The 24,558-nt window shown below is 31.0% G+C and overlaps 2 protein-coding genes across 2 annotated transcripts in view; one reads left to right on the top strand and one right to left on the bottom strand.

Moving 5' to 3' along the window:
* The first annotated feature begins 4,504 nt into the window (after window positions 1–4,504).
* Window positions 4,505–24,558, top strand: part of LOC100209038 (zinc metalloproteinase nas-4) — a 72,677-nt gene continuing 52,623 nt past the window's right edge. Inside the window, exon 1 of the mRNA XM_065820123.1 lies at window positions 4,505–4,548. The gene's annotated coding sequence lies outside the window, so the exon portion shown is untranslated. The remainder of the gene's footprint in view (window positions 4,549–24,558) is intronic.
* LOC124811549 (uncharacterized) overlaps window positions 15,452–24,558 on the bottom strand; it is a 31,289-nt gene continuing 22,182 nt past the window's right edge. Inside the window, exon 2 of the mRNA XM_065820118.1 lies at window positions 15,452–19,976. Coding sequence (XP_065676190.1) covers window positions 15,985–19,860 — 3,876 coding nt within the window. The 5' untranslated portion in view covers window positions 19,861–19,976 and the 3' untranslated portion in view covers window positions 15,452–15,984. The remainder of the gene's footprint in view (window positions 19,977–24,558) is intronic.

Genomic DNA, 24,558 nt, shown 5'->3' with positions numbered 1-24,558 from the left:
CACAATTTTATACTAAACTATTAACGGAATTAAATCTATTGGTTTTATATTTTAACATATACATATAAACATAGAATGTTATATATTTACACGCATATATTTACACGTGTATACGTGCATATACATAACTTTCAAACACAAGTTTGATGAACATTGCTGATGAGGTATGTTAGTACTTATTGTTCCGCATCTGATTAAACATAAATTATTTATGTTTGTATTGCCTTTGGCTTGATACTTTGTTATATAAAAAGGAGAAAAAAAATGTTGAAAGAAGGATATTTCCATAATCAACGGAAATATTTGAATGAAAAATAACTCTTTTAAATTATACCAATGTATATTTGTATATCTGTTGATCAATGTTAATCCCTACACATTGAATCAACGTTGGGTTTAGATCGGAAAAACTATTAACTTTTGCGATACTTTTTAAACGTTGGACCAATGTAATTTTGCTAACTATTTTTAATCACGTCGTTATTAAGGTTTTCATTGATATAAATACGGTAAACTAACATTGGATCAACGTTGTGTTTGCATTGAAGAACACAGCCGACGTTCGCGATGTATCTAGGTACGTTGGCCCAACCTATGTGTGCTAGCTGAGTTCCAATAACAACTTCTCTCAAAAGAAAAAAAAAATTCTAAATACTGTATAGACAATATACAATAATGTGTTACTATAGATAACTATAACAACTCGAAACAGCTAAAAATCAAATGTGAGCCCCTCAAAGATCTATTCTAGCTTCTCTTCTATTTTTAATTTATGTCAACAATTTTCCTAAAGTAAAGTTAGATTGCATAATTTTTGCAGACGACGCCAATCTGTTTTGTTTTTCAAGCTCATTTTTATAGCCGCAAACATAGAACTTATAAAACTTAACACATGGTAAAGAGCTAACAAATTGTTAATAAACCTCAAAACTAAATACATCTTATTTCATTCCGACAAAAGAAAAGCTTCCATATTAATTTTACCAATTCTTAGTATGGACAACACAATTATTGAACGAACTCAATCATCTTAATTTCTTGGTATGCTTCTTGACGAGAATTTATCATGGAACTCTCACATAAATGCTATTAATACAAAAATCTCAAAAAATAATGGTCTAATCTATGAAGCAAGACCTTATCTATCTTCATACACTATTTATCAGTACGCCAATATAGCATGGGCAAGTAGGGGAAAGGCGCCTATGATGGCATACTTAACTTTGAAGCTTCATTATTCAGTATCCTGAAGACCAATAATAAAAGTTTTGATATGGATACATTTCTTGTTACATCTAGAACAATAATTACCCTGGGAGTTTTCATCAGTTTTATTTTTTTCATAAGTTATTCTTATTGTAAAAAAAAGCACAAGTATGCCATCATAGGCAACCACTGCTCCTATGATGGCATAGGGGAGGATGGGGCTAGTTAGGATCGAGGGTAACTTAATGATTTCATTTAACCTTAGAGTCTTCCCTCAGAAAAGCCAGAAATTACTCGAAACCATCCTAATTTACCATTTCATGCTACACACCAGCATTGAGAAATTTTGCGCATGCGCATAGGATATATTGCGTTTTACGTATTTTTTGGACCAAAATAAAATTTTGGAGCATCGCTTTCTTTTAACTTTACTTAAAAATTAATTTTTCTTATAAAAAAAAAAGGTTTTCCTAACTCGTCAATATTTCAACACCCCCAACTCGTCAGTATGCCATCATGGGTAAAAGTCATCATTTTCATTAAAACAAGCTGTGTCTGCTTTGTTCAAAAGATAAAATTAAAGTAACTATTCCACTAAATGCACAAAACTTGAATATAAAATGCATGAAAATTTCATTTCTGTACAGTTAATAGTAAAATCGCAATCTTAAATATATGAAGGATATAAAACTACAACAGCACATCCCAAAATCGATTTTTGTTGGTAAATGTTTAAAGCATTCATCTGTTTTAGTGATGGGTTTGCATGAGCAAGAACTTAATTTAGTTTTACAGGGACGTTTTTTCACTAAAACTAATGTAAAGTCAGTATAGTCATGTAGGTCTAATCATTTTTTTACCAAAACCAATTTTAATGGAAATATGACCGGTATGCCATCATAGGCGCTATGCCATCATAGGCGCCTTTCCCCTACCTGTAAAACTAAATTAAGTTCTTGCTCATGCAAACCCATCACTAAAACAGATGAATGCTTTAAACATTTACCAAATCAATAGTTATCAAAAAGTTTTGTTTATGTTCAAACATAAAATGAGAACTGTTCCAAGTCGATTTATAAACAATATAGAGCTACTGTAAACTATACAAACTATACAGCACCCTTGAAAAAAAGAAAACTATCCTAATTCTCTATAGCGAATTAATGCCAAGTTAATATCAAAAAATTCCTCAATATCACTTCTGAAATATACAAATTCCTTAAAAACAAATCTAAAAAAATCTCACTTTAGATACAATCAATTATTTGAAAATTTTCTAATATCTTATGAGTAATTAAAATATCAAAAATATGTCCAAAACTAAAAACCAAAACATAAATATATTAGCAAGGATGTATATACCTTTATATATGTTTTGTTTATGTTATGATTCATGCTTAATAACACGACTAGCTATATAGAAAAATATAATATATATATAAAATAAATAAAATAGTTATGAGATTGAAAATGAAATTGGTAAAAAAAAGGATTATCGATGACAAAACTTCGCACAGTTTTTGCAAGTTCCCCTTGAGTACATAACTAAAGGGTTTTTTTTTCCTTTTTTTTTTAGACTTATCTTGTCTTCTCAAAGTATAAATTGTAATGCAATTTTACTCTATATTACTTTGTTCATCAAATATATCTTAACTTCAGTTATTTTTTAAGCATTTTAATTGTATTTGTAATAAAGTATATCTTGTTAAAACTCGTAAAAACTATGTAGTTTTTACGAGTTTTAAAAAAATTAGTAAGCGCTTGCACTCCTGTGGTACACACTTTCAGTGTTTTAATATAATTTAATATAATAATATTTCAGTATTTAAATAAAGCTATTTATAGTCCTACTTTTTAAAAAACGGTGTTGTGCTTTAAAAAGACCCGACACATAAAGAACTTAATAAGCACACACGAGATGTTGATTCGTAACACTATTTTTTTTTTTTCAAATTTGGTGCTGGTTTGTCTGCTGTACAAACAAAAAAGATTTGTACAAAAAAAAATGTTTAGTCTACTGGAAATAAAGATGCTAGAAGCTCATTAAAAACTAAAAAAGTTTGTAAATTGTAACTTTTGGATTCTCCGTCTCAAAAGGTTGCCAACCCCTGCTTTATCCGAAATGAAAATGCATTTTTTGTAATACTAGAATCTTTTAGAAAAAATTGGCTTTTACTGTGAAAATGCATTAGGTCTAAAGTTTAAGTCAGAAAGATTAGCACATTTATGGATTGTGACTCTGCACTTTACATAAATTATGATAAATATTTAACATTCAGGGATAGAAGGGGAGTGGGTCATGGAATTTAATCGTAACTTTATAGGGGGTCCTTGGAAGTTTGACAAGTTGTTGAAGGAGAAGGAATTGTCAGGTTGCATATTTTTGGAAGACAAATGATTGGAATAGGAAAAACGTTGACTGCCTCTGTTATGGGTGAAAGTTATTTTTTTAGTTTCAGTTGTGCACAATTATTTCGATTCGTTTTGTTTCTTTGGTGCATAATTAAACAGACAAGTAGTTTTTTTGCCGATGCTTTGAAGCCATATAAATGTTTTACAGCGAAAGATTCTGAATTAGAGGATTTAATTAGAGTATGGCTTAGTAAGACATGTGAAAGAGGTTGGTGGAAGAATTAGCTGATAATCATAGGCAAAAAAGATTGCCCCAGCTAGCACGCATATGTTGGGCAAACGCATGTAAATACATTGCAAACGTCGGCTGTTTTCTCCGATCCAAATACAACGTTGATCCAATGTTAGTTTTATTGTATTTATATTAATGAAAACCTTTATAACGACGTGATTAAAAATAGTTAGCAAAATTACATTGGTCCAACGTATGTAAAAAAATCGAAAATTTTTTTTGATTCAATGTTGATCCAATGTATAGAGATCAAAGATGATTCAATGTATATGGATCAACGTTGACCAAATGTGTATAACCTAATATTGGTTCTGTGCATATGAACTAACTTGATCAAATGTTTATAACCTAACGTTAATTCAATGTGTATCGATTAATGTTGGATAATATACATTGGATCAACGTCGTGTTTGCATCAAGAAATGGGAGATATAAACTAAATATTTGTATAAGTTATAAGAATTATTTTTCATCCGAATATTTCAGTTGATTATGGAAATATATTTTGCTAATACATTTTTAATTTTCTTATATAAAAAAATATCTAGCCAAGAGCAAAACAAACATGAATACATACAGGCAGGAAAGGTGTGTGCTTGCCAACAACTCCTACTTCTGCCCTAATGGCTGGGGTGGCAAGGGTAGCATGAATGTGTACGGAAAAAAACACATACTGAAACTTTTTAGTTGCGCTTGTGGTTTTTAACTGTTTTGTTTTGTTGGATGAATTTAAAGAATTGAATTTGACGAAAGTAGTTGATAGTAATTTTGTTGTTCTTGTCTGCCTTGTGGTTTTTGTTTGGTTATATTTTATTGCTTTGAGATGGCTAAAAGTTATGCCAGCGTCAGTGGTGAAACTGGTAAAGTTAACCTTGGTATCTTTAAATCCTCATCTTCTAACGATGCATACCCTGTACTGCTCTGTAGATATAGCGATCTGAACTGTAGTATCGAAGATTTTCAAGAAGTTCTCGCCGAGAAAAATCTTTTGTGTTACGTCTGGGGTGTTACTAGACATTACAACAACCGATTCTTTGAGTTTGTAGTAAGCAATCCAAGCAAAGTTAATGAATTTCTTGAAGCAGAAATAGTCATCAAAAATGTAACTTAGTCAATTACTCAGAAGTTTATTAGAAATGCCCATGTGTTAGTTCAAAAATACCAATTGGTATGTTAGTTAACGGAAGTTCGACTGCCTTAACTACGTTGGGGAAATATCTCGCTGATGGGAGAGGTGTTTTTGAATCGTTCAGTTGTCAAAAGGTAAATGTTCATAGTGAGAATATATTTACTGGAAACTTCGTTATTGTTATTAAGAAATGGCAAAACCCCCATCTTAACCCGTTACCAAAATACCAAAACGTCGAGGGATACACGTTGATGTATAAACACAACGGTCAACCGCAAACATCCAAAAAATTTGAAAATTCAACAGCATCGACAAATGTAAAAGTTTCAGAAAAAGTCTCTACTGAAAAAAGTATACCTCTGCATAGAAGAGCATACATTGTCAAGTGAAACAACTGAAATTGTGGAAACCAACGTTGAAGTCAACGAACCTAAAAATGCAACCGCTAAACAACAAAAGGAGTCAAGCGAGGAAACAAAAGTATCAAGAAGGAAAAGGGCAAAAAATAAAACAGAATACTCTTTTAATTCTAAAAAAAGTAGCAGCGAAGTGTCACGTGGAGTAAACACTGATGAAATAAATACTGTGGATTTGTTGGAAAAAGAAAAGATAGATACTGATGGCGTTATCGAAGACGACCAAGATTTAAATTTTAACTTTGATGGATACGATGCCTAATATTGTGCGGAGAAGATGTCGTAAGACTTTCTTTTCATTTTAAATTTTCTTACATTTTTAAAAATTTTTTCCAAACTATTTTATTTTTTTCTATTCTCAAATCTGTAAAAAATTTTCGATTCTTTTACGTTCTATTCTAAAATGCATGTTCTATTATTAACTAAGTGCTTAAGCTGTCGTAATTTGCATTGTTGTAGTTCGCGCTTTTTTGTGAAATGTTATGGTCCAGTGCGTCCATCTGTTCGTATTACGTCAGTTCAATCGAAAACTCGTGCTTTAAGGTTAAGGTTTAGATGTTTGTGTTTTTTATGTCAGGTGGTAAAATTGTTATATTTATGTTTAAGCTGCACGAGTTTTCAAATTAGAAAAACTGATCCTCTCCTTCATGGCTATTAACATTTTAACGTGCAACATAAACGGTCTAAACGACCAAGACAAACGCGACAATTTTTTTGGGTTTCTCAAAAAGTCCACCTTCGATTTTATCCTCCTTCAGGAAATAAAATCCGGACCTTCAACAGTTAAACAGTGGAGTGACGAATGGACTGGCGAGTCTATTTGGAACTCTGATCCGAGTCATAACTGTTGTGGGGTGGTGGTTCTCTCTAAATCCAACGTTTCTTTAAACGAACTAAAAAGGGACAATAACGGGAGAATATTAAACGCCATGATAAAAATCGATGAACACGAAATGCAGGTGCTGAATATTTACGCTCCTAATGTGCCGAGAGAAAGGCGCCATCTTTTCGGCAACCTTTGAGACTTCTCGCAGGACACAGGACTACCCGTTTTGTTAGCCAGAGATTTCAACATGATTGAAAGACTGCCTCTCGACACAGAAGGCACAAACAATGCTAAATATCACACCTATGGCATTAACGAACTCGAGGTCTTCCAAGGTAAGTATAACCTAGTAGATATTTTTTGTTTCAAGTTCCCAAACAAGAGAGAAATCACATGGCGAAATCAGGAGGTAAAATGTAGACTCGATAGAATCTACTGCCCTAAAAAAATCGCCGAAAAATCAACATACACCAAAATTCTTTCCTCCCTTTTCCGACCATGAGTTCCTAACAACAACTGTCAATTTTAGTAAAACTAGGAGAGGACCAGGATACTGGAAATTAAATTGTTCCCTATTGGAAATAGAGGTGCATAGGCAAAAAATTGAGCTCTTAATTCAAGACTGGCAAACAAAAAAACGGTCCTATAAGTCAATTTTAAAATGGTGGGACGACTGCAAACTTTTTGTTAGGGCTGAATTACAACACATATTGATACAGGATAGTGGGAAAAACAAAAAACAAATCAAAAGGATTGAAAACGAAATCCAACGGGAGCGACAAAACGCTAACCCGAATCTAAATAGCATCAAAGAAAAACGCGATGCTCTTTTCTTGCTCCAGTTTCCCGGAGCGTTTATTCGCATGAAACAAAAACTAATCAAAAAAGGAGAAAAACCTTCAAAATTTTTGTATAATTCGGAAAAAACTCAGCAGCAGAACAAGTCAATCACCGAAATTCTAAGAATGACGGCACATTGACGAGTGAACCTAATGAAATACTAAACTCCCTGGTTTTATATTATAAAAACATTTACACCAAAACTAATTTATGCAAAGACAGCCAAAACTATGTCTTGTCACACATCACTAAACGTTTAAGTGATGATGAAAGCCAAATTTTAAACACCCGCCTAACCGTCGTGGAACTCTAAGAAGCCCTTTTAAAATTTGAAAACGGAAAATCTCCGGGCTATGATGGACTTCCAGCTGAATTTTATAAAACTTTTTGGCATATTTTAGAAAAAGATTTTGAAGAACTTGCTTTTGAAATACTTTTTGTAGAGAAACAAACCAGCCATTCTATGAAAAAATCAGTAATTTCGCTAATTCCAAAACAAGGAGATCTTACTGAATGCAAAAATTGGAGGCCCATATCCTTAATAGGCGCTGATTACAAAATAATCACAAAAGCGCTGGCCCTAAGACTTGCAAAAGTAATGGGGAAAATCATAGAACCAAATTAAACTTGCGGAATCCCATGTAGAACAATATTCTCAAATTTACATTTAGTCCGTGATCTTATAGATTACGCAGAATTTAAAAATCTACCTAGTTTCATTTTATCTATAGACCAAGAAAAGGCGTTTGACACAGTCGATTGTGCGTTTCTATTGCAAGTTCTCCAAAAATTCAATCTCGTAGAAAATTTTGTATCCTTTGTTAACACTCTGTATTCAGAAGTTTCGGCATCTGCTCTGAATTGCGGTTTTTTATCGGTCTTCTTTCCAACGGAAAGAGGAGTCTGACAAGGTGATCCTCTCTCTCTTCTGCTGTAAGTTTTTGCTGCCGAATCTCTTGCTTTGGTGGTCAGAGCGGATAGCAGAATAGAGGGTTTCCCACTACCAGGAACACCAAAACCCCTTAAATTGCAGCAGTACGCAGACGATTCGAAGTTTTTTGCCAGGGACGTAAAATCTGTCCGCCATTTTTTTGAAAAAGTAAAACTGTTTGAAAAAGCGAGTGGTTCAGCTATCAATGCCTCAAAAACCGAGGGTCTTGCTCTTGGGGGTTTTGATCCTAAAATGTACCCATAATTGGACAACATAGAGTGGAACAACAACACCGGTTTCAAAATATTGGGCGTTACTTTTTACACCAGACTGAGTGATACTACAGATTTCAACTGGCTAGTAACTCTAAACAAAGTAGAGAAAAAACTCAAGTTCCTGGGACTACGTACTTTGTCACTTAGGGGAAAGACTATGTTGATAAATACGCTAGCAATGTCAAAAGTATGGTTTCCGGCAAACGTGTTGCACATTCCTGATTGGGCAATAGAAGGTTTGCATAGGGCCACTTTTGAAAATCTGTGGCAAAAGACCAATTTCAATCCGATCAAGAGAGAGATACTTTTCTTACCCGTCAAAAGCGGGGTCTCAAAATTTTATCTCCGAAGGAGCAAAGTCTTGGACTTCGCCTCAAAACACTCTTTCAACTGAAAGAATGCGTGGAGGATAAAATTCACGATTGTTACTACTTTTCAAAGTATTGGTTGGCGAGTTCACTTATAAAATTTACGAACCAAAACCAAAGCTGGATCTTTTCAAAACAGAACAATTTTCAAAAACACTGGGACAACAAAACGTCTCAGTACTACAAAACAACAATCGAAATTTTAGGCGAAAACGGGTCCCTGTTTAACATCCCCCAAAAATCAATAAAATTTTTTTATTGATTTTAGGGGGATAATAAAAAACAAAAAGACGTGCCAGCAGAACCTTTCTGGAACGGTTCAACAAAAACAACAATGCCATGGACCCAAATTTGAAAAAAAAACTTTACTTCTCACGCATGCATACCGATGCAAAATATCCTCTTTCGTTTTTTACACAACAGTCTACCTTCTACAGCCTTGCTAGCCAAAAGCACAAGGCAACAGATCGTTAAAAATAACAAATGCAAAACTTGTGGTAAAATTGACGACAACCTTCATTACTTTGCCTACCGTCCTCCTTCTGTTGAAATATGGGAGTATTTTAGACATGTATATAACTCCTTGACATCCCAAAAAAATTTTTCTCCGATAAATTCAATTTTCTAGATAGAAACTGCGAATTTATCGGAGAAAAACCCTACTTCGCAGCTGCTGTTGACACTCACTTAAACCATCATGAGTGCAATATGGAACAGTAGATGTCACCACATGTTTAGTAACATAAAAATTGACCCAATAGCAGTAATCAGGGTACAATTATCATGTCCGTAGAATCACTATGTACATTTTCTGTAAACTCTTTTGTATAAATAATGTATAAATTTTGCCAAGTAGAGAACGGAAAGTTAAAACTAAACATATGAGCTAAATTGGTAGACTGGCTCAAAATTCAAAAATAATGTATAGTAAAAAACCTCCGTTTCTCTGCAAAACTTTTTTTACAGCAAAATTATTTTTATTCATGATTAGAAAAACCCTGCCAGGCATTATTTTATGATATATATTTTCAAGATATAAGTGTTACATGTAGAAATTTGTAAAGTGGTGTTTGTGTAAAGGTCCTGTAAATTTCTTAATAAATATATTCCTTCCTTACTAAACATTCATAACTAACATTGAACACTATCTTTAAATATATAAAAATTTTTTTAAACCTTACCAACTTCTCGACATCTATCCGCGCAATGGATAAAAAACAAAAAAAAATATAAAATTAAAAAACACAAAAAAAATATTAAATCAAAAAATACAAAAAAATAAAAAAACCAAATATATATATATATATATATATATATATATATATATATATATATATATATATATATATATATATATATATATATATATATATATATACTATAAAATAAATATAAAGTAAAAAATGTAAATAATATTTTTAACAATTGTAAAATATATATTGTAAAACATTGTAATTATTATAGCCTGAGATAATGTAAAATCATAAAATTGTATATGATTATTGTTTCAAAGAATAAAAAAAAAAAAAAAGCATGAATGTTCCCTTTCAAGGAAATAGATAAATTTTTGTGCTTTAAAAGCATTTCATTATCCAACATTTCAAATTTTATTTAAATGAAACTTTAAAAAATATTTTAAGCAGCAGTGGCGCAACTCAGAAACAACTCTGAATAAATAAACCGACGTTAAAGAAATTTTTGTAAATCGCAATTGCGTTTAAAACTAATATGTTTCCAAAAATCTATTCGAAATTAAATGAAATATGCTATATTAAATTTTATTCTTCTTGCTATCGACATATGATACAACTTTTTAATATTATGCTTTACCACTTTATATATATTCCAAATGTTTTTTAGTAGATGGTTTGCAAAAAAAGCAATAGTTTTTTGAGTTTGTATTTTCATTTTCGAGAAAAAGAGAGAAAAAAGGAACACATTGTAAATAGAACAGTTATAAAACAAATATAGCAATAGTTTTTTCAGATGGTATTTTTATTTTCAATGATATTTATATCTCTTAGTACTTATTTCTTAAACGAGAAATAAGATCTTAATCTTAACTTAAATGTAACGGTTTTAACCACTGAACAGTGATGCCGAAGACCAAAAGACTTCAAAAGAAAAAAACTAAGAAATTATCAAAAGCAGCAGCATTACCTTATCAGATTAAAATTACTGCTTTGTTGAAAAAAACAACAACTGAAACGGTGGAGCCAGACAACCTTTACAGTGAACAACAGAATCAGGATAAAGTTGACAAAAAATAGACAATACAAAAAAAAACAGGAATCCGATGCAAAAGATAGTAAAATTCTAACGAAAAATCTTGTTAGAAAAGCGGAGGATTTCAGTGAAATTGATAAAAAAAACAGTGACACAAATGGAAGAACCTGTGTTAAGGCTTGGTTTGATGAGTTCAAACCTGTACAAAATATGATTCATGTTCTGGCGGAGTGTTCAAGCATGGAGTCGGGAAAGGATTTAAAACATGGAGCAAATTTGAAGCAGCACTAAAAGATCACGAGGACTCCAGTGTTCATAAGGCTGCAAGTGCTCTAAAGATTGAGAAAAAAAATATAAATTTTACAACAATTAATGCTTAAATTGACCAAATGTAAATGGAGAAGCAAGCAGTTCAAAGAAAAGGCTTGCTAGCTTATTTTGGAACATTGAAAACATTGCTTCGACAGTGTGTAACTATAAGAGGTGATTATGATGAAGAATCCAATACTTACTAGTTTAATTTGGATAAGTGTAAAAGTGACAAGACATTAGAAATGTTGATGATTGAAAACCAGTATGTTTTATCTCATTTAATTTTGCAAGAGCAAGAACAACATCTCACCTTAGAAGCACGAAGGCAGATTGTTGAACTAATCAAAGATAAACATTTCTATTCGGTACTTGCAGATGAATCCTCAGATATTACTAAGAAGGACAAATGTCGTTTAATATAAGAACTAGCAGTATATGAATGCGTCAACGGTCTTCAGATGTCTTAGTGACATATATTGAAGATACTTTTTTGAGGACCAACTTGGAATTTACAAAAGTTGCCGAAATTTGCTTCGATGAAACATCAGTTATGAAATGCTTGGCAGCAAAATTGAAAAATATTTTTGAACAGCAAGCACAATATTTTCATTGGATGTCACATTGCAGCAAGCTGATGTTAAGGATACATATTCAATATCATCACTACTGTCAGATTCTTTCAGCATTATCCAGTCAATTTATGCAATTGTTGACATATCCGAAACGTGTTGCCTTTTTCAAACTAATCTAAAAGGATATATTGCATGAGTATGAATTAGATGAATACAGAATATTGCGACTGAAGTCTATGCGAATGACTCGATGGACAACTCAAACAAAAGTAGTACATGTGGTGTTGGAGAAGATTGCACAACTCCGTACAATACATAGCAGTTTTCAGAGTGACAAGACTGTTGCTGCAGAAAAAAGAGCACAAATTAAAGGTTTATTATTTCAGCTTTTATCAGTAAAAACACTTTTTAAACTGCAAAACACTTTTGAATTTTCTGCTATTCTAGAGAATCTATCGAAGCAATTACAAGAAATTAATCTGACAGGTGATGTCGAAGTAATCTGCATTCAAAATGCCTCTTAGAGATTTGCAGAACTTAGATCAGATAAGATATTTAATAGCATTTTAAAGGCAAAAAAAATACCTGGAATCAAGCAAGACAATGAGTCTGAAAGCGAAGTTACGCAGAGACAAAGAGTCGGAAATACCTAAAATATTACGTGATTGAGTAATTACTGAGAAGCTTACATTGGGCGGTGCAATGACTGGTCCTGTCAAATCAGAGCAAAAACATAGGAAATATTATTTTGAAGCAATTGATGTTTTTCATAGCAGTTTGAGTGAGAGATTTGAACAGGATGGATTAACAGCTGTATAAAATATAGAAGAAGTTTTGATTTTATCGGTGAATAAACAAGATCCTCACCGTTTTTATTTTGAATACCATTTTTTTAATGATGTTAACACCTTGGAACTAATAGCTGAGTTAAAGGGGCTACCAACAATTATTAACCTGTACAATGGTATTGCATCAATCAAAATACAGAGTGTTTCCAGAGTGGCAACAACTGTAGATATTTTCAATGCCATGCCAGCTGTAAAATTGCGAATAAACAAACACACAAATTAATGAGGCTTTACTACATGATGCCTCTACCGACATCATCATGTGAAGGAAGCTTTAGTATTATGAGGAGAGAAAAAACATGGGCAGCATGAACAACATCATGTTTGTCAAATACACAAAAAACAAATAGAGAAAATTAACATTAAAAAAGTTGCCAAACAGTTCTTTGAAATGAATGACAGTAGAATGAATTATTTCGGCAAATACACTTGAAATCGTTCTGGCACCTTGTAAAGCTTAAAATGGCATAGAATGAAGTATACTATTGACATCTAAAAGTAGCTAAGAACGAGTTGATTTATTTAGTAGACTCTTTAATAGCATGTTATAACCTTTAGTGTTGATTGCACTACGCGATTCGTAATAGTAAAAGTAGTAGACAAAGTGAAACTTTTTGTGTATTTTTTGGAGGGTTAATTAAAAGGTTTATTTATAGTAGATATTATATATAGTAAAATATTGTGTTTATATTTTGAAAAGTGCTATATAAAAAAAAAAATGATATAAAAACAACGTTGGCGGTTGATGTTAGGCCAACGCAACGCGCAACATTGTTCTAACGTTTTATCAACGTATGTGTGCTAGCTGGGTCATTAGCTAAATATTAAAACAATAACAAGAAGTTCAGCCAATATCGAAACTACTCCATATATTTTACAGGGAATTTTTTCATTATAAAATCAATTAGCTAGTTTTTGGTTTATGTTTGGAGTTTGCAATATGTATATTTAACAAAGAAATTATGTTAATTAAATAAATAAAATCTTATTCTTGTATAATGTTTTTATTTCTCAATAAATTTAAATGTAGCGATGCAACTCATTCATTTGTTGGGCCAATAGACAACATTTATTGTTGAGTTCAGTATAGAGCTAATTTGTAATGACATTGGTATAAACGTTGTATACCAATGTTTCATACAATATTGGGCCAATGTTGAATATAACTTTGGACTAATGCCTACCCAATAATGAAATCTGAATTAGGCCCACACCAATTTTTAACGTTGGGCCAATGTATTCCATGTATTGGCTCAACATTGAGCCAATGTAAGCTTGCTATATTGGTACTTGTATCATGCAATTTTGTTTTTTTTTCTCTACAAATTTCAATGTAGCGATGGAAATCAATCATTATTTGTAACAACGATCTAAAGTTGCACAAAAAGTTAAACGAAATATGCAACATTTGTTGTTGAATTCAGCATAGAGCTAATTTGTTATAAAATTAGTCAAACATTGTATACAATACTGGCCCAATGTTTCATAAGGTATTGGACCAATATTATATACAACGTTTGAGTAATGCCTAAACAATGATCAAACCGGCATTGGGATAACACCGAATTTCAACGTTGGTCCAATATCATCTGGCAATCGCCAATCTATCTGGGTATTAGAATATATAATGGATTTAGTACAAGTTAGTAGTCTTTGATAGAAATGAGTATTACTGTATGTATTCCATACTGCTTATTTGGTTTATCTTTAAAAACCTCTTGAAATCCAGATTAATTATATTACGAATTCGAGTACATCAGTTGTATGTAGCAAGTGAAAATTCTAAAAACAACCTTCAAATTCCGGTAGAGTTTATTGCTACAGTTTGTTTTAAAACCAACTTATGACTTTTATACTTCAATGGTTCTAAACATCTCTGGGAGTTTATTTTTTACTCACGGTATCTAACTACTGATCTTAAAAAAATAATAGATCATAATAAATTACAGAGCCCTAACAATAACGCATACTTCCAATGGTTTTCCCGGAAAAATTCATTAAACAAACTGTTGAATTGATTGACATTCCCTGGTTACGCACATCTCTGAAAAGAGCAGTTAAATTTGTTACTGAGTCATATCTGGTTATCTGTGGATTTTCTTCATGAGAAGGTTTTATAAAAGCAAAAATTATATCTCAAAAGAAAAAGCCAAAATAAGGTACAAAAGAACTTTTTAAACACTGTGAAAAGTAAATATTCTTCAAAGGCAATATTTTAATCTTTTCAATTATTTAGATTATAAATATTTAATAAATTATTATAGAGAATTCTTTCTATTTTACATATGTATAATAGAATATTTTCTGATTCAGGAAAATGCACCCCTCCCAACAAACTCTGTAAGTCCTAAAATAACTTAGAATTTACCCCTCCCCCTGCCCTCCCCTCCCTTCCCTCCAAAAAAAAAAACAAATAAAAATTTCCTGTATCTGTCAAAATGCATAAAAAAAAGAAGAGAAAATACGCATTTGTTATAAAAGTTATTTTTTATTAGGTAGAATAATTTGTCCGAAATGTGTATTTTTTAAATTTAATAAGATGATATTATTTTTAATTGCACTAATTTGCAGTTCATGTGAGTTAAGATTAAAAAAACACACACACACAACTAGATTTTTTATTTTTTATGAAATTTTTTTAACTTTGCATTCACCTTATAATGCTGTAGTAGAGAAGTGCAATTTTTGAAATCTTTTTTCTAAATCTTTCAAGGTAACTTTTGGCCATTATAAGAAACCTTTAATAAAATTTTTTAGTTTTCATTCCACCCTATTATTAAATCTGAAAAAAAATGTCTTATCCATTATCGCAAAATAGAAAAATATGTAAAATAAACATTTACTATGACACAAAAGTGTAAAATGAAAAAGTTTATCAAAAAATATGTAAATCAAACAAAAGCATATAAAGCTTTTACAAAAAATGTATAAACCAAACTAAAGCATATAAAGCTTTTACAAAAATGTATAAGCCAAACAAAAGCATATAAAGCTTTTACAAAAAATGTATAAACCAAACAAAAGCATATAAAGCTTTTACAATTCGATTACGCTATTATATAATTATAAAATTGTTTTAATAATCAAAGAAGATTTAAAAGTACTCACAATTTATATACTCTCGAGTTCTTAATACAAGGGGGCTGGGTGGGAATAAAAGAAGGGCAGGGGGGAAGTGTTGTGCAAATAAAAAGGGTAGGTGGGAATTTTTATCCAGATCTAATGAAGAAGGATGGGGTTTGGGGTGGGCGTGTCTCTTCCCCCTTCTAATGTCCAACCCCCCCCCTCCCCTCCTTTTTATTAGGAATCGAGAGAAATACAATTTTTTATTATAGTTTTTACCTACTGCTAGTATTTTGGGATAATATAAATATCATCAATGTTATCATTATTAATATTGTCCAATTCTCATTTTATGGATTTCAGCAATAGTTAACTCCAGAAGAATATTTACAAATCTTTCTGCTTCAGTTAACCCTAATTCAACACCTTCAGTTAACCCTAATTCAACACCTTCAGTTAACCCTAATTCAACACCTTCAGCAAACCCTAATTCAACACTTTCATGGCCTTTTATTTTACTACATACATCCAATTTTGTTTCTGATTCAACATTAAAGAGAATATTTAGTGCTAAATTTTTAATTCTCTTAGCCATTTGTAATTCATTTTTATTATCATCATTTTTTGAAATACTAAATCGTAGTTTGGAACCTTTAAAACCTAGCTTTTGTGAAGCAAAAGAAACAATTTTATTTAGAGCCTCCTGCCCGTTTGAAGTATTTATTGTAGCCAAGAAGGCGCTTCTAAGTAAACTATTTAATATACAACTTGCATAAGGATGGTCTTTAAAGTGTAATATTACTTGAGAAGCTTGACAATTGTACATAATTGCCCTATCATATTGTTTTTTTTCTTCATACACATTCCCTAAAGCATTTAAAGAAGCAGCAGAAATTGGATGAAATTTAAGTTGGCAGGATTTCATGATATGTAGGCTTTTATGAAAATTTGAAATTGCTTTGTCATATTGTTTTGTTTTATAGAAATATAAAGCTAGGCAGTTTAACGAATTAGCAACATCAGGATGGGGTTCTTTTTTATAAATAATTTTGCTCGTATTTAGGCTTTTTTCAAAATATTTCTTTGCCTGGTCATATTTTCCTTCAGATAAACAAACATTCCCCAAACCAATAAAACTATAAACAAAACATGGGTGAATAATTTGTCCACAGAAATCTTTTATTATTAGGCTATCATTGAAACACTTTTTTGCTTCGCCATGTCGTTCTTTGGAATTATATAAATTTCCTAAACTGGTTAATTGAATAGCAACATTTAGATGAGGTTCCTTGTGTATTTGTTTTAACATATCTATGCCTTTTTTATAATTTTCAAACGCTATATCAGTTTGTCCTATATTTGTTTGGGCTTCTGCTAATTTGCAATAACAATAAGCAACTTGAGGGCTGTTTTCTTCACCATAGATGTATTTTACCATATGTAGAGACATATTGTAATACTTAATTGATTCATAGTATTGCCCTTTACCTGCATGAGCTATACCTAAATGAAATAACATCGTGGCAACATCATTATTAGGTTCTTCCTTATATATGTATTTTAACTTATCTAAATTTTCATTAATGTACTTAATTGCTTGATCATATTGTGCTTTATTTATATAAAGTACATTAAGACTATAATCAATAATTGAATACTCTTTTTCACCATTTAAGTCTTTTATCATATCTTGAATAATTTTGAAACACTCGTCTGCCTCATCATTTTTTCCTTCTAAAGTGTAATTTATTGCTAGATTTGACCAAGCAGAAGCAAAATCAATATTATTTTCATTAAGGAGATTAAATATTTTTAAGCTTTCCCTTGAATACTGAGTTGCTTTTTCACTATCTTTTCCTCGATAAAATAAAGCTAAAAAATATAAAAGTAAAGCAACATTTAGATTAGGTTCATTACCATGTATGGCTTTCTCTCTCTCCAAACAATGATGCAATAGTTTAATAGCTTGATTGAGTTTACCAAAAAAAAAATATATTTTTACTAAAACCTGTATTAATTCCATATTGTTACAATTTTTTGGATCCTTCATTGCAATTTCTAAATAGCTTTGAGATTCCTTATATTGTGATAATCTATGATAGATAAGTCCTTTAATAGCAGAATTATCTTCATAAAAACTGCAGGTCTGAAAAAATGTTTGCTTAATTGTATCATCGATGCTTTTATTTTCGATACAGAAATGTTTTAATTTTTCATGTAAAGGTATTGCAGTATAAAAATATTGAAACAACCCACCTTGTTCTCCTAAATCTGCTTCAGCTAAATGCGATATCTGTTTAGTTGGTTCTTTTTGTTCAGTTTCAATGTTAGCTGGTCTAGTAAATATTGACAAATCATCATTCTGAGCTTTATAATGAGAATAGATCTTTAATCTGAGGGTAGAAGAAAAAGTTATAGCATACTTTAAATTAGCTGCGGCTTTTGAAGTAATTATTTTGCGCTCTTCTAATTTATCTACTGTATTCCAGGCACTACCCCCATTAATACCATAAAAAAGGCCCAAATTATAGATCATGCGATCAGGTAATCGATAGATTTCCCGCTTAACATCAAATAACCTGCCTTCATCATTAATATCAAACAACCTAGGTTGGTACATGTCTAGATCTCCTTTAAAAAAAGTCTTTTTAAGATTGCTATTTATTTTTTGTTTTTGAAGATAATCCATTTCTACTGCGCCTTCTTGTAGTAATTTTATGGCTCTTATTTCACAGTTTAATCTTCCTTGTGGGTCATTTATGCTTTTGTTATGCAAAAACTTTTTAACTTTTTTTTGATTATTTTTCACAAGCTCTTCATTTCCATGAATATAACATACGTGTTCTAGTATATATGGTAAGTTTTTATCTATATGACTAACCTTATCTCCTTCATTAAGTACATAATGCATCATCTCTTTAACTGTTTGTATTAGTTCATATGGTTTGTCATTATCTATTCTTCCAAGTGGCGTCTTGCCTCCTAAATCAAAGCTTACTCCTTTGCGAACTAGATAACTCAAATCTATGTTATATTTACTAGTAGGAATAATGGTCTCTCGTAGATTGATTAACTTAAAATTTACCAAATAGCTGAGATTTTTAAAATAATCTCTTATATGGGCTTCATTGCTACTTTTGTAATCATCATTCTCTGTTAGGATAGCAAACTCAAAATCTGAGTAAGGCGTCATTTGATTCAGTGCCATCGAACCAAGTCCTATTACTGCATACTTACATGGTGTTGCTATTGCTATATCTTTTTCACTATCACGATATAATTTTGCTAAAAAACTTTTCATTTCACTTGCAATTTCTTCAAACAGGACTTTTGCGATATTTATGTATAACTCTTTATTTTTTTTTTGCTCTTTATTATCAGTTTTTGTCTTTTGGTAATAGAATTCTACTTCTTGCATCTCTTGATCAGTTTTCTTTCGTATTGCTAATAATAGATTTTTATTAGTGTTAGCATCCTCTTTCACATCCGGCATTTTTACTTGGTCTCCGCTAATTGCTGAAAACATTAGCTTTTGTAAATAGGCTAACTGTTGATATGGATTTATTAGCTGTTGTTTTATAAAATCATTTTTATCTTCAATAGTTATTAACTCCTTATTTAGTTTCTCATCTATAATAGCAATCATATTTTGATAAAAAACTGCAGCTTCAATGTAATATTTCAGTTCCTTGTTTAACTCTCCTAACTTGGTATACAAATACCCTAGATCATTGAAGATTATTACTAAGTTCTTTGCTTCTTCTGCAGATTTTGTGTGAGCGAATTTTTTAACTAAAGTTCCATATTCATTTTTTTCTATCTCTTTTAAGATGCTAACTTTTGTTTCATTATCACACTGACTTCCTAACATTAAAAATTGCTCTACGTTATTTCTTAGTGTCTCTGAATTGATACTCTCCAAAACATGTTTAATATCTTCTAAATATTTTTTCGATTTAGCATGATTAGAATCTTTTTCTAGAGCGTTTTGGTAATATTTTTGAGCTAAATATAGACACCCTATCATTTCATAAGCACGGGCTACATTACCAAGAACCCTAGCGTAATTAGCAGTATTCACATTTTTATTACTAGTATTAGCTAACTTGATAATTTCATGCCACGAAGCAATTGCTTCATAATACCTTCCTTGATGAAATGCTTCTGCAGCTCGTTTATTTTTGAAAGTTATTGTATGCTTCATCCTGATGTACTTTCGTTACAACGAAGCATCCAAAATAATAATCATTTTTATATTGGCAAATGGTAAATAGTTAATGCGTTGTAAGGACGGAGTTGACTCTGTACACAAAATAATTTCTAAAAAAAAATTTGTAAATAACTTGAAACAAAATAAAAGATAAATAAAGTAAAACAAAATAAAATCTAAATAAAAAATAAAGTAAAACAAAACCAAACAATAAAAAAAACAAATAGTAAAAAAAACAAAAACAAGATGTACTAAAATGCTCACAATCGTTAAACTGTTTACGGAAAATATTATTAAAAAAATATGTCTGATTTTAGTCAAAGTAAACTATTTTGTCTGACAACGGTTTTGAATAGGAAAAAATAGAGGTAGTGAATTTTGTAAAAAATAAAGTAAAATAGCGAATTTTAAGATGGCGAATGAGGCAAGATGGTTTTTTCTAAAGCAACTCAACAAAAAAAAAAAAAAAAAATTGAATCTGAAAGATAATGTAGGGGCTAGTTGGCAGCAGGGGTAAGTTGACGAATTGTGTTTATCTGCAAAGCCTTTCATCAGAAAGTGCCAATAATTTCAGGAAACCTTCCTAGTTCACCATTTCGTCTTTCAATGTAGTATTGTAAGGATTTGCGCATGCGCATATAAGATATTGTGATTTATGTGTTTTTTCCACATTTTTGTAACTTTTGCAACTTCTTTACTTTTTCGATTTTTAAAAGCAATTACATCAAGTGCACGTAAACTTGATTAAAGTTATATCTTGCATGGTTCAGTGAAGTATGTCCAACCATCCATTTTTTATTATTTACCTTTTTCAGGGATCGGTTTGTGACCAAATAGCTGTCGGGGTAAGTTGGCAAAATAATGGCGGGGCAAGTTGGCCATATATTTCAACTTGATCCGATCGCGATCGGACGTAAATTTAAAGAGTTTCCATTTTTAATTTTTTGAAATATTATATGGCTAGCGGTAATTGCCGGCAGTGCCGGTGTCATGAAATAAATTAACCCCCATAATAAATTAACTCCCGTTGCGTAAAAAATTACCCGGGGAATTAATCTATTTCGAAATAGATTAACTCCCCTTGAAATAAATTAACCCCTGTCGGCGAAACAAATTAACTCCCCATAATATTTTAACTCCCTTGGAACAACTTATACGAATTACAAAAAAAGTGTTTTAACTTGATGTTTTCCAAATGTGTTGTTTTTAAATTTGTTAATTAGTTATTGATGTGGATATAAATTATATTTCTACTATTATTAAATCATATATTAACAGTGGCAATATATATAAATATATGTATATATATATAGGGGAAAAGGGGGCATAACAGCCCCCGTAACGTTTAGATTAATGGAGTATGAAAATAAAAACGGCATGCGTTTTTTTAACAGTGCGTTTCGATAAACAAATCATTTTTAAATTGCTGCAATTAAGAAAAAAATAAAACGGTATTTGAAAATGTTATAACACAAAAATTAGACTTAGTGAAAAAAACGGTTGTGCCCCTATAGAGAGGCACAACCGTTTACAATATATATATATATATATATATATATACATATATATATATATATATATATATATATATATATATATATATAAATACATATACATATATATATATATATATATATATATATATATATATTATATATATATATATATATATATATATATATATATATATATATATATATATATATATATATATATATATATATATATATATATATATATATATATATATATATATATATATATATATATATATATATTATATATATATATATATATATATATATATATATATATATATATATATATATATATATATATATATATATATATATATATATATATATATATATATATATATATATATATATATATATATATATATATATATATATATATATATATATATATATATATATATATATATTTATATATATATATATATATATATATATATAGGGAAGTGGGGTCATAACAGTAAGGTTTAGATTACTGAAATATGAAAATAAAAACGACCTGTGTTTTTTTATCATTGTATTTCAACAACCAACAACAACAACAAAAAAGCTTTTAATTTTAGCAATTTAAAAAAAAATGCAACAGTTTTTGAAAATGTTATTAAACAAAAATCACAAAAATCGCTGGGGGTATACTTTTCGTGGTACAATTTCTGCAGGTGTATCCTTTTTTGTTTCTACGGTCTTGTCAACTGTTTGAGCGCTTTTTCTTTTTTTAGTTTTTATAACCATCTTTTTTGCCAGTTCCGCTTTATATGGTGAACTGGTGAGTATAGCTGTTTTGCCCTTTTGGCATCGTTTGCAAGTTTGCTGAGTTTTCTCATTCGAAATACTTACAATTTCTGCAGGTGAAGCAATTGTGAAAGAAATCATAGATGTCGAAGTCAAAGTTTCTGATTCAGAGCAAGATGTCAGGGATAATTCTTGCTGTGAAATAATTTGTGTTTGAGTCTTGGTCGTTAGATCTGGTGTTGCTGAATCCATCTCAGGAAATGACCAGTTGGTTGTTTCTGAAGGCTCAAACATCCAATCATCAAAAACTTCAGGATTAAGTGGACTTATTCCAGTCTTTCTAAAACAATTTACAGCTGTCAACATGTTTGCAGATTTCATATAAGCTATTCCAAATAGTTCTGGAATCTGATATTCGGTCACAACTCTAGGATAATGTGTACGCAGCCAAATACGAACTTTATTCTAGTAGTTGCTATTAAACGGTGCCATAAAGGAGACATCTAGTGGCTGCAGACGGTGTGAACAATGTGGTGGAAAGCATATAACATTAACATAATTTTCATGTGCTTTCATTATGAAATCCATATTTTTTGTATGTGTTGCATGACTATCTAATATTAGCAGTACAGGCCTTTTTTTGGATGGCATTACAAAGGACAGAAAATGGTTAAACCACTTAAAAAATATATCTGCTTGCATCCAACCACTAGGGTGACATGATGCAATAGTACCTCATAAAGAAATAACAGGATTGCGTTTTAAAAAGCTTTCTACCCACTGGTAGCCAGCCATTCCTGTTTTTTTGTTAAAGCTATGCCGCTTGTTCTTTTCAGGTAGCTGAAATGCCAATTCTCTCAAATTTTTCTTTGAAACTGGAAACAAGCAACTCTCGAGAAAAATTAGGTGTTTAGCTAACTCTTGCTCTTGTTCAAGGTTAAAAACTGATTTAAAATTCCCAAGTTTTTTTACTGCACAACTACTTAGTTCTAAACTCCCTTGCTGAAGTCTTTTTATTCTGTCTCGCAGTGTCGTTGTTGGGATACAAAACATTAACGATGCTTTCTTATACCCCATTTCCTTCTTCATTACTGATTCAATAGCTGCTTTCATTGACTTTTCTTCCGAGGATTGTCGATTAGTTAGACGTTTGTATTTTCTAATCATATTAGGTAACTGTATGCACAAAATATTACCTTTTTCTCTATCAAAGAAAAAATATAATAAAAATATATAAATATACAATATGTATCTATATATCTATATATCTATATATATATCTATATCTATATATATATCTCTATCTATATATATACATCTATATATATATATATATATATATATATATATATATATATATATATATTTATATACTATATATATATATATATATATATATATATATATATATATATATAGTATCGGACAAAACAAGTGCAACCAAATGATGCTAATTTAGTTTCTTTATATAAAAGTGCTGCATTTTTTCAATTTAGAGAAATAACTATGTAACTGTTTAGAGACAAGGTTTTTCAAGTTTTATTCATCACAAAGTTCATTATTTGTACACGAAAATTAATAAATTAATCAAAAGTATCAAAAAAAGTTGATTTCTTTCTGGACAAATCAAGTGCAACTCGACAAAATGTTGAACCAAGCTGTATTTCGCTATCAATATTTCGTGGCCAATCCTTTGTTGTCGATTACAGCCTTGCATCTTCGAGGCATAGATTCGATCAGGTGATCAATGAAACGTTGTGGAATCGCTGCCCAGGCCTTTTGGATTTGTTCAAACAGTTGATCCTTATCACGAACACCTTCACAATTAATTCTGCGGTTGACGATGTCCAACAGGTTCTCGATAAGGTTGAGATCCGGAGATTGAGGCGGCCATCACCGATAGGTGGTTGTCTTGAAACCACTGCTTGACTACTTTTGCAGAGTGTTTCGGATCTTTGTCTTGCTGAAAGATCCATTTTATTGGCATATTTCATTCAGCAAGAGGTAACATAACATCTTTCAGGATATTTTTGTACATGAACCGGTCCATTATTCCATCGTTTTGATGTATTTGACCTAGACCGTTAGCAGAAAAACACCCCCAGATCATTATATTGCCTCCACCATGCCTCACGGCCTTATAGCAGTAACGTAAATTGAGGCGTTTTCCGGCCGAACGATGTACACGGCAAATTCCATCACTCCCAATGATGTTGAACTTTGATTCATCACTAAACAGGACAGTTCGCCATTTCTGCACATTCCAGTTAATATAAGATGTAGCAAACAGGAGTCTTTTCTTCTGGTTTTTTAGTGAAATCAGCAGTTTCTTTGCAGTACGTCGAGAAAACAATCCAGCTTCAACAGCACGTCGTCTGATTGTTCGGTCCGATACAGGCAGCTCTAATTGCTTTTGTATTTCGAC

Source organism: Hydra vulgaris, chromosome 15, assembly GCF_038396675.1.
Source record: "Hydra vulgaris chromosome 15, alternate assembly HydraT2T_AEP".
Lineage (NCBI taxonomy): Eukaryota > Metazoa > Cnidaria > Hydrozoa > Anthoathecata > Hydridae > Hydra > Hydra vulgaris.
The sequence above is the reverse complement of the archived record's forward strand: the minus strand, read 5'-3'. Positions and strand labels throughout refer to the sequence as shown.